This window comes from Pleurodeles waltl, chromosome 9 (genome assembly GCF_031143425.1).
Source record: "Pleurodeles waltl isolate 20211129_DDA chromosome 9, aPleWal1.hap1.20221129, whole genome shotgun sequence".
Taxonomy (NCBI): Eukaryota; Metazoa; Chordata; class Amphibia; order Caudata; family Salamandridae; genus Pleurodeles; species Pleurodeles waltl.
This window is the reverse complement of record NC_090448.1, coordinates 1049886386-1049901621: the sequence shown is the minus strand read 5'-3', so window position 1 is coordinate 1049901621 and position 15236 is coordinate 1049886386. Positions and strand designations below refer to the sequence as shown.

The window sequence follows — 15236 nt, the reverse complement described above, 5'->3', positions numbered from 1 at the left end:
CAACAGAATTATGACTTAGGGCTGAATTTTCAATCCAAATAGTTATTTCTGTTCTGCAGGGTGTCATTTCCTGAACAAATCACATCTAAACCGTACACAGCCAAGGCGTTTTAGATTGCAGCAGCAGAGGGGAAGCTGATTAGGGTCCTGGAAGGTTTTGAAAATGAGCCTCTTGTTGGGTTGTTTCTTCCGTCCCTTTTTTTAGAGTACTGATTAAATAACACAATCTTTTGAACACAACCTTCCAGATTTCTTCTCAAGACCGCGGGCCGTCTTTAATGGTAATAATGAAGGTAATGGAATGTTGCCGCGTTGAACTCAGACTATAATGTCCAATCAGAAAGAATGTACAGGATCAAAAGAATAAGAAATTAGAGAGGTGGAGGGTCGCCGTGGCGCCAACCTAACGTGCTGGAACATTAAATGCAGCCCCACTGAGCTACAAGGAGGACTGATCAGAGAGGGAGCCAACAGCACACTCCGCCAATGTACAAGTATTTCCCACCATTAATTAAAATCCGCCCCCTAGGGTGTGTAAGCCACAACACAGCAAGGTAATATTCAGTTTTTAATCTGTAAATAAATTAATGTGTGGAGGCCCAAAGTTTTTCAGACGAGCTGGCCACAGGCGCAGGCGGACGCCGGGATGGCCGAACACCGAGGCTGCCTAGTTTGGTTCCACCTCATTTCTCCGTCTTCCACCGCCCTAAACCTCACGTGTAAATATCTGACCCCTGCAGGTTTCTTTTTCACCCGTTCTTTCTGCCTTGGAGACCATTTTGTATCTTCGTCTTCCACCTTCTTGATCCCTTTTCGGCCTTTCTGTCTTGTTTAGAGTTAAAGAATGATGCTAAAAAATCCCAGAAAATGAGCCTACGCAATAACTACAACGAAAATGCAGCTTTTCTACGTAAAGTTACTAAGTAATTCTGGAATCAATGGCTCAAACTATCATGGTATATAGGGGGAGAAGCGCTGTACATTTAGACATGTTCTAGGGGTGGGACCGACGGCAAAGCATTCTTATTGCTATTTATGACAACGGTGCAACACATAAACGTGTGTGGTAAATTACTGTATCTAGGCCTGTGGTGGAGGGGGGCGGCCTTAGGGCATGGTGCCAGAATATCATAACAAACATATATACCCAAGCAGTTAATATAGCCTAATTTCCGCTACTGAGGGCTCTACCGTTTAGTAAAGGCCCTGAACTAGAGTTGCGAGGAGGGCCTATAACAAGGGAGAGGGCCTTAAGAGGAGGGCCTACAACAAGGGAGAGGGCCTTAACAACCAGTATAACCCAGACAGAAGGGCTACAAGGCTAGTTGAACACTGTATCCACTAAGGGTAGAATGTTCTAAATTAAAAATAGAGAAACAGAAAAACAAACAGGGGAATGTTGGGGCTCCAGGCTTATACCAACTATTATGAGCCCGGGGCCACTCCATTGCTTTCAAGGGAGCCCTCACCCTTCCAATGTTCTAGGAATAAAAAATCTGCACCCAGTGGGATAACATTGTTTTAATTAATATTTCAAGCACGTGGGCCGCTTTTTGGAAATTATATTGTGACATACAACCCCTCCTCAGAAGTGAAGTTGGATTCTGGGGTTAACTTCTTATGTCCTCCGATCTGAGATTCACTAATCTCTTGATCCTGTTCACACTATATAAAACTGCATAATAAATAAAAGAAAACATTCTCACCACCTAGTTCAAGGTGAATTAGTTACAACAACCATAAGTACATTCATTAAACTAAAAAAAAATGTAATTGCTGCAATCATTGTTACCTCTATTGGACTATGGCTCGATGACCGCCTATACTGTGCCCCCTATGCTTACCCTAGCTCTGCAATAAAAGTCCAGCGCTTTAACAAACAGTCCAATTAAGGGTACTCCAACCACCATACACATTATGGACACCTCCCACCAAAACTGTGTATACACTTACCTTTCCTTGGTTCATGGCATTAACTGATTATCGCATGGTCTGCGTTGAATATGCACTTTCCATGATAACATCAATGACCGGCACTACAACTAAATAGGGCTAAAAGTGCTTTAAGTAAAGTTAGACTGTGTACTGATGAAAGGGATCAGATGTTTACTGTGCGCAGGGCTTGCCCTCCTTTCACAGGGGTTTAGAGCACTGGGCCACAGGCCCAGATCCAGTTAAGATGCATAGAGTGACCCACGACCCTGTAAAGGATTTCCATTTGTTAATTTAATGCACATTTATCTCATGTTGCTATCCTAACATTCCTACACGGTTGTGGCACTTATGGACATATATTGGAGAACCATGCTGCCATAAATAGGGTGTTTTGAGTCATGTGTTTAATCACAAACATCGTTTAATCAAGGGAAGAGGGGTAGTCTAGTTAAGCACTGTCCGATGTATGTTTTTGGGTAACTACTGATTATGCAAATTACACAATTTAGATTTATTGTAAGTAAATTCATTTTATGTGGATATCCTCAGCACCTGTTAAATATTCCGCCCTCCGGAACCCACATTTGACACAACTGGGCTAGTGGCTACATTCTCACCTGGAGACAAGATTTCTAATCCCAACTTCACCAGTTGACCATATTGTTTGATCTTGGGCAAGTCACTTCATATATCATAAACATCATATATTTACATTTACAGTAATCGTGCTAATTCTTATGGTTTTAATTCACATCTCTTCAAATTCTCTACTCTAGTGCTACAGTGGGAGAGTACATCTTAAGTGTTTGTGAGCATTTTTCTAGACTGCCTTATAGTGCATTTCAAGTCCTTGACAGCAATTGCATTCAGTATGTTATGTTATTTTTGTACCCCTGCACACTCCCACCACAAAGAGTGAGGCCTCAATGCGACCCCTTTCTGGTCCATGTCCTAGAATGAAAACCTCAAACACAAGATGCGCAGTTGGCCTGAACTAAATAAATATGGTCGTCTGAAAAGAGGCAAGACCTCCAGAGGAGGAACCTTGCTTTACTAGTGAAGACACAGTGCCAGCCTGAAGAATAATAAAGACAGTACCTGGACATTCCTGTTCAGGCTGACGGCGGGGAAGAACAGGCCCTCCATGCTCTCGAAGGCCACAGGCCCCTGCTGCTCCTCGTTGATGGAAAACGTCAGGGTTCTTCTGTTGAAGTCCAGGAGGATGCCAACGGTGGCACCTTTCGATATCCCCCCTTCCGTCCTGCACACAACCAAATCACAGGATTGATGTCATGAAACGTGGCTCTGATCCTCTCCCAATGACGCAAAGACTCTACAGAGCGATGCCTATTTCGAAAGGAGCTAATGCAAGCACTAGACATGCGCATTGTTACCACTGCTTCATCATACCTTCTGAGCCTGCAACCTCCGGCGTCACCAAGGGCAACTGGGATTATGTGATTCTGAGACCGTGTGGAGTGTTCTGCATGATTATGGTTTTACCACTCTTGCCACTTACTCCATCATCAGCCACGTCATTTATAGACTAATTAAAAAAGGATTAAAAGTAACTTTTAAAAGCCCAAACCCATCTTCACCCAGTGGCAGACCTTTGCAAAGTTTACTTTCAGATGCTAATTGCATGAATGTTGGTACTAATCTGGTGGTAACGAGGTGAAACTTTGCTCAGGCAAAATAACACTGCCACAGACCGTGAGGCATTGTGCCGCATAATTTAGCCAAACTACAGTCAGCACTCCCTTAGTGTAGGATCAAAATAACATCTCAAATACATATGAAGTCAATCACCACAACTCACAGAGTGAAAAAAAAGTTAATAAAAACAGCAAATATGAATGCCAAAGTGCTAGAAAAATGCATATGATTAAAAAAAAAGATAATATATCTTATTACAATTGCATGCATACAACCAGATCACAAAAATACATAACTCAAAAAGAAAGAGTTGAATCAGACCAATCAATGTGTCTTTTGACTTCTACTTCTCTGTCACTGAGCATTTCTAAAACTTCATTCCCATGTTAAAATGGCCAGTGTCTATAGATAATGTCAGAGATATTATTTGTGATGCACAAAATGTTAATCTTTATAATGTGGATCAACTTTTTATCGGATTAAAAGCGTATGTATTATTATAGCACTTTGCAATTGGCATTCTCGATTGAGATTTGTTATTGTGTGGTTTGTTGAGACTGAAAGTATCTGGTTTTGAGATTTTGGTGATCTTACAGGGAGGGGAGCTGACTGCAGTTTGGTTTAAACAACCACTTCCACTTAGTTTGAGGGGTTTCTCTCTACTATTTGCCTGCATAATTTAGTCATATATAGTCACTTTCCAGCGGTACTGGCAATACAGAATATTATATGCCCTCCTAGAGTGGTGGTCATAGGCAAGTTAGTGTAATCCTGTGTGGAAGGGACTAAATTCATTTAAAACATTCCAAACATTGGGCGCAGTGATGTCAGTGAAACAGCAGGAAACATTGGAATTGTGGGACAGAGGCCCAGGACCGGCCATGGTAAGCTTCTTCCCTTCCCTCGTATTTAATGACTGATACGTGGTTGTAAGGTGCAATCCCAAACAAAATGATGGGATCGTTCATAAATATTCTATGCATCAGTAGTCTGGACATGCATGCACCGACTTAAGCGTGTTCTTAATTTCCTACTTGAAAAAATTGCATCGTCATGGTTAAACGTGAATATTTGTATGAATGGCAGCAGATAAGACGACTTTAGGTGCACTCGTAGTGCAAACACCGCTTACTTTACTTTCCATCCTAGGGCGGGTGCTGGTGGTTTGGTGCATGTCTCTGTTTACACGGGCTGTGCTCTCCCCCGCCCCACAGTCAGCTTGCACCTACGTGAGCTTAGTATAGAGTTATTCGGGCATCTCTGCTATATGCATTTTACCACCGAGTGAAAGTATGGGTACATTTACATTTCCGCCTGAGTTTACCTATGTTGTTTCCCATTCACCACCCTTCCGCAGTATGGAACGGATCCCAAACACTTGCTTTTTTTCTCGACACAGAAATCTATGTTTCCCAAAGAGAAAGCTATTCCCAAACATCAGCAGCAAATTCAGAGGTGGGTGATCTGTTCCTCTTCCAGTCTTATAAAGGGAATTACTCCAGCCATTTCCGTGGTGGAAAGGGGTAGGTTTGAAGTTTGGGAATACCCTTAAATGTACTTTTTAGGACGCTTACATGGCAAACCACAGCTCAGAATGCCCACTTCCTATCCCTTTAGTGGGATTGAATACTGCAGATTTCTCCACACTTGTGGTGGTGAAGTTAGCAGCAGTGTGAACATTTTACTTATCTGTAACCGTCTGTTTACAACCCTTCGTGCTGTGGATTCACATGCTGTGCACACTCCTCCCATCTAGAGTTGGAAACAGATGCTTTTTGTTTAGAGGGAACTCATGATATCTCCCCTGACACAGACATCACCTTAGATTGTGTTTTTTCTCTAAGGGTAAGAGTAAGTGTAGAAATGCAAATCAGTAAAGAGTCTATGTGCCAGTAGAGAAGAATGTGTACAGCAAGATATTTATTATTAAACGTCTGACCGAACGCTTGCATCCGGAGAGGTAAGTGCTTGTGAATATACAGCACTACAAGCAGCAAACTGACTGTTACAAGTGAGTCATGTGCTGTGCGGAGACTGTAGAGCATTACCCAACGCTCTAAAGTAGTGGCTTGCGAGCAGCAGTGGATAATGTGTGGAATAAGGTTTTAAGTATAGTTTGTCTAACTTGGGCTTCTTCTCATGCATGAAACGAATGTCCACACAGTAGTGCTTAACCCCTTCCCAGCCATGGACGTAACGGTAACATTCTTGGCTGCGGTGCTGAGGTGCCAAGGACGTAACCGTTACGACCTGGACCTGGATCATGGGGGGAGCGCTAGCGCTCCCCCCTTGAGCCTTTCACCCCTCTCCCATGGGCAGGGATGGAAGGGGAATCGCTTCCCTTTCCACCCCCCTGTGATGTCTGATGACATCAGCGCCTGTGCTGACCTCATCAGAGATGGCCCCCACCGGGCAGGAAGCTTATCTTCCAGCGTGGATCGGAAACCGATTGGGGGTGGGGGCAGGCAGAGGCATGAAAGGAAAGGCCTTTAGGCACCTTAGGCAAGGGTCGCTCCCCTGGGGGCAAACTGTTTTTTGGCCATTTCTGCCCCCCTTGGGAGCATATCAGCCTATTTATTTTAGTCCAAACTGCCCCCAAGGGGGCAGAAACCACTAGACACCAGGGATTTTATTTCTTTTGGTCAATTTCACGCAAGGGGAGCGACTCCTTAGGCAAGGGTCGCTCCCGTGAGGAGCAAATTCATTTTAGGCCATTTCTGCCCCCGCCCCCTTGGGGGCAGATCCAAGGTGTGCTTCACATGCACCTGCACCATTTTCCTACCCACAATGCCCTGCAAACCTCCAACTTTCCTTGAAATCACACATTTCCCCACATTTTTGTGATGGAACCTTCTGGAATCTGCAGGAATCCACAAAATTCCTACCACCCAGCATTGTCGCAACTATACCAATAAAAATTCTTCCCCATGTGTCAGCCTAAAAAGGTTTTTTCCAAACTGCCCTTTTGGACCTGCTTTGGTTCCCCATAATTTTTGACATGTTTTTGGCTCTTCCCTGTCACAGGCACTTGGCCCACCTACACAAGTGAGGTATCATTTTTATCGGGAGAATGTTGGGTGGTAGGAAATTTGTGTCTCCTCTCAGATTCCAGAACTTTTGCTCACCAAAATATGAGGAAAAAGTGTCCTTTCAGCCAAATCTTGAGGTTTGCAAAGGATTCTGAGTAACAGAACCTAGTGAGAGTCACCCCATCCTGGATTCCCCTAGGTGTCTAGTTTTGAAACATGCACAGGTTTGGTAGGTTTCCCTAGGTGCCGGCTGAGCTAGAGGCCAAAATCCACAGCTAGGCACTTTCCAAAAAACATGTCAGATTTCAATGTAACAATGTGATGTGTCCATGTTGCATTTCCTGTCGCGGGCATTAGGCCTACCCACGCAAATGAGGTACCATTTGTATCGGGAGACTAGGGGAACACAGAATAGGAGAACAAGTGTTATTGCCCCTTGTCTTTCTCTACATTTTTCCCTTCCAAATGTAAGACAGTGTGTAAAAAAGATGTCTATTTGAGAAATGCCCTGTAATTCACAATCTAGTATGGGGACCCCGGAATTCAGAGGTGTGCAAATAGCCACTGCTTCTTTTAGTGTGCGGGGGGGAACTGAAAGACTGTTACCCCCTTTACTTGGGGTGGGGGCATAACCATGCCCATACTGGTTGGTAGCCACCAGCCCACTATTTCTTTTTTATTCCCTGGCATCTAGTAGGCTTTATGCTCCCTAGTCCCCCACCCCCAGGGAGCGGATTGAGGGTAATTGCCCCATCTGCCCACCGGCAGAACAACTTTGTCCCCATTTATTTGTGGTGGGGTTATGGCCGTACCCCCACCCCACTGCTTCTCAACACCTTATCTTGTGCCCAGTTTGGAAATACAAAGGTTTCCTTGATACCTATTTTTCACTCTTTATATTTCATCAAATTAATTGCTGTATACCCGGTATACAATGAAAACCCATTGCAAGGAGGACCTCCTTATATGGCTCTGGGTACCTACATTTCTTGATTAAACCTACAAGCCATATATATCCTCGCAACCAGAAGAGTCCAGCAGATGTAACGGTATATTGCTTTAAAAAATCTGCTGTAGCTGGAAAAAGTTATAGAAGAAAACGTGTAGAGAAATGGCTCTTTCTTTACCCCAATTTCAATATTTTGTTATTTTAGCTGTTACTTTCTGTAGGAAAACCTTAAAGGATGTACACAAATGACCCCTTGCTGAATTCAGAATTTTGTCTACTTTTCCGAAATGTTTAGCTGTCTGGGATCCAGCATTGGTTTCAGATCCCTTTCTGTCACTAACTGGAAGGAGGCTGAAAGCACAAAAAATAGGAAAAATAGGGCATGTCCCAGTAAAATGGCAAAATTCTGTTAAAAAATGTGGTTTTTGGATTCAAGTCTGCCTGTTCCTGAAAGCTGGAAAGATGGTGATCTTATCAGCGCAAACCATTTCTTGATGCCATTTTCAGGGAAAAAAACACATGCCTTCTTCTGCAGCCCCTTTTTCCCATTGTTTTGAAAAAAAAAACTAATTTCCACTGTATTTTGGCTAATTTCCTGGTCTCCTCCAGGGGAACCCACAAACTCTGGATACCTCTAAAAGCCCTAGGATGTTGGGAAAAAAGGGCACAAATGTGGTGTGGGTAGCTTATGTGGACAAAACGTTATGAGGGCCTAAGCGCAAACTGCCCCAAATAGCCAAAAAAAGGCCTGGCACCTGAGGGGAAAAAGGCCTGGCAGCGAAGGGGTTTATGAACGTGTGGGGAGTTGACCAAGTCATAAGTTTACAGATGTCTGAGAGTAGACGCTACTCAGTGAAACCATGGTGGCTTCTTTCTTACGAATAGTGAATTTGCCCTAGGCACAACGTGTAGTGTGCACTTGGCTTTGCCACAAAATATTTGAATGTCTCTGAAAATCCATATAGCAAGGCCCGCTTTGGAAATGGAAATTTGTTTGCTAAGGTGAGGCGGACCAAAAGCAAAAAAAAGCTGCTTGGTTTTTCGTACAGGATTTGGAACAATTCATGTATTATACAGATGCTCTTTTAACATCAAAAGTGTGTATGGCCGTTCCGAAAACAACAGCGTTTGAAGGAAAAAGGAAGGTACACCAGCGGTTTGATTTAAAAAAAAATATATTTTTTTGAATTATCTATTTGTTTTAAGCATACAACATAACTCATGCCACACAATGCAAGAAACTTCAATTCATTCACTTTTATATTTCAGATGAGGACACACATTGGGGAGCCATCAATGATAGATCAAAACAATGGGGGTCATTCCGACTTTGGCGGGAAAGTAACCCCGTTGGAAGACCGCTCTGCAGTCAAGAGACCGCGGGGGTCATTCTGACTTTCCCGCTGGGCCGGCGGGCGACCGCCAAAAGGGCGCCCGCCGGCCCAGCGGGAAAGACCCTGCAACAAGGAAGCCGGCTCCGAATGGAGCCGGCGGAGTTGCAGGGGTGCGACGGGTGCAGTGGCACCCGTCGCGATTTTCACTGTCTGCAAAGCAGACAGTGAAAATCCTGCTGGGGCCCTGTTAGGGGGCCCCTGCACTGCCCATGCCATTGGCATGGGCAGTGCAGGGGCCCCCAGGAGCCCCACGACACCCGTTCCCGCCATCCTGTTTCTGGCGGTGAAAACCGCCAGAAACAGGCTGGCGGGAAGGGGGTCGGTATCCCCATGGCGGCGCTGCAAGCAGCGCCACCATGGAGGATTCCCCCAGCCGGGGGAAATCCGGCGGGAAACCGCCGGACCCGGCTGGGAGACCGCGGCTTTACAGCCGCGGTCAGAATGCCATATGAAGCACCGCCAGCCTGTTGGCGGTGCTTCCGGCATCCTCCACCCTGGCGGTCATAGCAGAATAATGGACACAATTTTGTCCTTTGGCCTTGTAATATTCTAAAATAATGGGCTTTCTGGCTTCTTTTAAAATCTGCATGGATTCCTCTGAAAGCTGTAGGAAGTCAAATTCTAAGACTTCAGGTACCAAATCGCAAGCTTGATTAGCCTGTGGTTGGGATGGCGCAACTAATGTTGATGCTGCTTGATGCGGTCCGGGTGCAGTGGTAGTTTTTGGAGATGTGTTAACATTTCCAGAAGGAGTGAGTAAAATGTCTGCCATGTCCAGGTTGGCACAATGAGGATTAGACTCATTGATGTCTGTCACATTTTCTTCACTTAATATGGAACAAGTGGTAATGGGGGAAGTGCTAGTTCATTCTTAGCACATTGCCTACGTCTGTGGTTGTGGGTACCTGGAAGTGAAACTTTGGCATTTTTCATTCTCACGCCTGGCCTATGGGTCTACATCATGGCCCCAGGGCTGTGAAAGTATTTTTGCAGAACCTAGGAATTGATTTCCTATTTGTGCTGTGGTGTGTTCTGACGGGCTGGTCTACAGTTGTTCTGCTGGGAAGAAGTCTTGGTGATGAAAGGCCCAGTGCCAAATTATCCTGCTTGCTTGGACAACGACGGTGAGTGCATATACTGGTGGTTTGTAGCTAACAAATTGTGGTCAAACTGTCTGTGAGAATGATTACTGTCTTGTTACGAATAAGGTTAAGCAACACTTACAATGCTAACCAAACTGCTATAAGTTTCAGTATAATGATGTGTAGGGGCTGGCTAATGTGTGCTCCCCCCACGAGCAAGTCATCTCTGTTGATGGTCACTTGTGGTTGGAGGTCAAGGAACGACTTGACCAGTAGCATGGTTTTATTGGTTCACAACTGCAGTTTGTGTTGAACAGTGGACTCCATCACCACTAGATCTTCCCACTGCCCAATTGCTTGTGACCATTGTCCTACCTGGCTCGATTGCAGCAGTTGTAAGTGCTAGTGGGCGTTTGGGATTATTGCTCTGCAAAAGCCATTATTCTCACTGTCAGAGAATGCAACATCTGATAAAAAGGGAAGCTGCTTTTTTCAGATGCATCATTCTCTTGTTGCTGGGTAGGCCTTGCTGTCACTGTATCAAGTATTGCTCCCAAGGATGGTTCTGTTTCCTGGAGACGGAGGTACCATTTTTTTTGCACTGATGGTGCACCACAATATGTAGGATTCCTTGAGGGTGAATAAGATATTATGCTCGGCTGCTGCTCTTTACCATCCAGTCATCCATCCTTGTATGGCCCGGAAAATACACTGTTGCAACTGCGACCCACTTGGTGAACACTCTTGGCATTATTGCAACCCTGAAGAGTAGGACTTAAAAGTGATAATGAACTCCACCTACCACAAATCTAAGATACTATTGAGCTGGGGATGGGGATATAGAAGTAGGCATCCTTGAGATTGAGGGCTGCAAAGTAATTCCTGGTGTAGAGCAGTGAAACAACTTCTTGGAGCGTTGCCATCTTGAGGTATTCTGATGTGATGCACAGAGTGAGTTGTTGGAGAACTAGTAGTGGCTTTAATGTCCCATATTTCGTGGGTATAAAAAAACTACAGGGTACTCCTTCCTATATTACTAGTCCTTGCTGGAATGGAGGGACAGATTCAGCAAGTCCCCTTTGAATTGATGATTGCACTTCTGGCAGCAACAGCAGGTGTTCTAAGGTGATGCTGTACCGGCATGATGGTATGTTGGGTACTGTGGTGTGGAATTTCATGCAGTAGCTGTGGACGACAATGGAGAGGACCCACTGGTCTGAGGTTATATTCTTCCACTGATTAAGGTATACCCTGATTTGTTTCCAGAAAGTTTAAAGTGGTGCGAAAGAATGGACGGGCGGTCTGTGCTTAGAGGTCTTGTGTGTCCCTGCGGTTATCACAGCTGTTGCCCCATACTCTGCCTCTGGAGTATGGTTTGGAGGTTTGACTTTGCTTGAAGGGTTTGCAGCTGCTGGGACTGGAAATGCTCCAAGGTGCCTGCTGCTTTAGCTTGCACATGTTGGCAGCAAAACCCTGACTTTGGTGGCTTGCTCAGGTGGGCCCTCATGCGTATCCCATGGTGGTGTCCTCTTTATTTCCTCTGTTTTGGAGTCAGCTTGTGGCCCTAAGAGTGGTTTTACAAGCAAGGGCTAGCCAAAGAGATGCTGTGCACCTTGGGCTGGAATCCAGACACTCTAATTGGTACCTGTCCACAAAGAGGAGGGGGCCTTGCAGAGTCTTTATATTTATTCTTTAAATTCTCAGCCGACGTACATCAGGCTGCTCTCCTTTGTTTTGCTGAAGAGGGTGCTCACCCGGAGTCAAGACTGAGACTCTTTACAAGGTGCTCTTCAAAATCAATTTTGGTTCCAAGGAAGGAGGAGTAGGCTCTCAACACTGAGGCTAGGTATCTCAGCATCGAGGCTCTACCTCTGTAGTGTAAAGTGTCTCCAACACCTAATAAACATTTGGGGGCAGGGGGAATTGGGAAAACAGAGTGGTGCTGACTGTTGAATCCTTTCTGGAGGGGGTTCTGCACTCAAGGCATCAACTTCTGAGGGCCATCCCCTATCCTGAAGCCAAGGCTTCATTTGAGGTCAAATCTTAGAGGAAAGGTCCTCTGAGTGGAGTGGTTGCGAATCCTAGGTGTGGTCTTTGTACTGGGTGTAGGTTTCATTGAAGACCCTAGAGAAGAATGCTCTCCGAAATCAGAGTAGTTTGAGAAGTATTCTGGGCTCCACTCTCCTTGAGTCTCTGGACTACTGGAGGGTTCATCCCTTTTGATGTTTGAGTATGTTCCTTTGACATCTTTGATGCCATGTCCAGAATGTGGCGCTGCATAGTATAAGGGACCCACTATCTATCCCTTTGTTATAAATGACCCTTTTACATTGTAAGGTTTTATAAGGAGGGTTAGAGACCTGATGCTGGTCCGATAATGGGAACTTACTATTGCATTTAGGGCAGAATTTTAATTTTTTGTTCTCAATATCCTCCCATATGCAAGTCATGCTCATACGACCTGCCCCTGAATTCTCAGTCGTCTACAGCTCTGAAGTGGTTGACGGTCTCATAAGGTTCTTCTGCTTTGAAATTTGGTGTTTCTGTGTCTTGAAAGCGAAGTTTAGGCATCTGTAGCATGATGTGCCAGAGCACTTGAACAGATGTCTGAACTGGATATCGGGAACAAAACAATCAAGGTGGAGTCTGTGTCCTGTTGCATTTTCCACCAAATATCACAAGTCACCTAGAAATTGGGATCTCTTATTCAAAATAAAAAACATGCAATGCTTGAGCCCATCACTAGATAGCAGGCGTGTGAACAGCATGCGATCTACGGAAGCACATGCTGCAAACATGCATTTACACCGGCCATGAATCCCTTTGTAAACTCCTTGTACGTGTAAATAGGGTATTTTCAGCTATAAACTCGTGTTTGCAGCTGCCAATATATCTGTGAATAACCACCTGTAGTTTGTAAGTCTTCACCGGTACCTGATGTTTGTGTGAAGATGGAGAAGGGTGATACTGCTGTTTTGTGTACCCCACACTGCAGGGTAAGACCTGTAAAACACTAACTCGCTATGTGCAAAGACAATTCCCTCTTGTCACAGGCAGAAAACAGTTGAGACCTACAGGCAAATGAAAGTGTAGAAGGAACATGCTATAGTTATTGATGTGAGTTCTGAAGCTCAGGGTGATGCTGTAAAGGAACCAATATAGGCAACATTCATAATAGTTGATTCCCATCAATTGTTCCGCCTGGGCTATGCATTATTAGCTTATGGGCATCTTTCAGCACTGCATGTTTACACCTGAGCTTTTTAGTATAGCTTAAGTGCCCTCAGGCACAATGTAAACCTTTAAATACTTTACATAAGTACCTCACCTTCCTCCTTTTAGGTCGAGCGCATGAGCACTCTGGCCTGTTGTAATCGATCAGTGGAGGTTTAAGCACACCAATCACTATCACTCGTTCATGGGCTTTCCTTTGAAAAATCCTATGTTATCTTTGGTAAATACTTGAAGTTTATCCCTCCTTGGGGCACTTTTGTTACCGCCTTGGCCATCGACCCTGTTACGTGGATAACTGCACGTTTGCCGATACGTTTGACTGCGAGCAAACTTTTTCTCCTTTGAATCAGCTCGCTTATGTCAACTGTTTTAAAGTTAGAAATTTGCAACACTAAAAGCTTTAACTCCAGCAAACACGAGACCCATTGCATTGCAAATGCTTGTTCTTGGTTATTGCTGGTCACTGAATGCACTTCACAATGACACTATGCATTAAGCACATCCCTTGCAAATATCCTCTGCAGCGCTTTTAGTTAAGGAATTTTACCACTAGCCACAGACTATCCAGCTGACATACTTGAGGATTTTTTATGTATTTGTCTATATTGTGGAAAGATGCAGCGAAGTGACCATGGATGGCCACTGGCAAGTATTTTTCGTCCATGTCCACTCCCTTCTCTGAATGTTCTTCACTCCTTGACCTTCCTCAGCTCTTAAACACAAATGACAGCACCTAAGGAATATCTCAACTCACAATGGGTGCTATTCGCCAGGATTCAAGCAGCAACAAAGTGATGGAGGGAATGCTTGAAATGATCTCTAGCCTGGCAGCACTGGCTACCCTTTCCCATTGGAGTGCGACTAAGAGGGATTTGCATATGGATGGTTCCTGCCTAGAATGGCAGAGTGGGTGAAAAATTGTGTTCTGGAATGCAGCACCAAACAATCGTCAGTGGCTGTGATTACGCACTGTTTCCACTACATTATTTGGAATGAAAGCATAATTATTCACTCATGTAGCTCACTTACTCAATTTAGTTAGGTTACTCACCTACTCCCACAACCTTTTTCACTCACGTGCAGTCTTTCGTAATTTTGTAAAAAATAACTAAATACCTAAATAAAACCAAGTTCGGGGATGAAAGTTTTTCCCTCCAGCCTGCCGTGGCACTACCAGATGCTGGGTCTGCCGGATACAAAAGTTGTTTAGCTTTGATTCCACCTCAGCCCCCTTTCTTCCAGTCCACTACACTTCCTGTCTCTTTATCTCACTCCTCAAGGTCATTTTTCAACCTTGGTTCTTCCTTTGTCCCTGTTTCCCTATCTTATTCTTCCTCCTTCTTTCTCCATTTTCTGTCTTTCTTGTTTTTTCTTTCAATTTTGTCCCATTATAAAAAAAATAAGTTATTGTGGACAGAACTGAGTGCCAGTGTCCACCATCTTCAGCCACCTTCATACATGAAGCACTGAGAAACACTTGCACTGCTAACTGAACTACCATCAGTTCCAGTGCCTTGATGTGTGGGCCTTGTTGCACTGTGGGCTGGCCAACCCTAGCCCATGAGGCACGTTGCTCTTTGTGCTCTGGGGTAAGTACTGATTAATATGGTACAGGTGTCAGAGGCTTCACTGATCATCAGACATGACTCGCCTTCAGTCGGTTAGGACTGTGACATAAAGGGGGGGCGGTGTGAAGGGGTACGCACCATGTGTAATGCTCCTGCATTTGCATGCACCACGCACACTGTACTGTGCATGTTGTTTGTCAGGACAGGAGTTACCTGGCAAAGGAATATAACATATACTGGATGATTCCAATGGCTATCCTCCTGCCATGCATGGCTTCCTGACTCCCATACCCAGTTGAGGAGATCACGCTGCCCATGTGGCATACTCACAAGCCTGGGCAGAAAAGCTCAGCACTGAGAATGATGCACAAACCCAGACTCTATGGTTT

The 15236-nt window shown here is 44.7% G+C and overlaps 1 protein-coding gene across 24 annotated transcripts in view; it reads right to left on the bottom strand.

Moving 5' to 3' along the window:
* The window catches only part of TRIM9 (tripartite motif containing 9), a 325658-nt gene that overhangs the window by 14218 nt on the left and 296204 nt on the right, over nucleotides 1-15236 (bottom strand). For all 24 annotated transcript variants that reach the window (XM_069208656.1, XM_069208654.1, XM_069208660.1 and 21 more), the window contains one exon: nucleotides 3034-3196. In XM_069208656.1, coding sequence (XP_069064757.1) covers nucleotides 3034-3196 — 163 coding nt within the window. The remainder of the gene's footprint in view (nucleotides 1-3033; nucleotides 3197-15236) is intronic.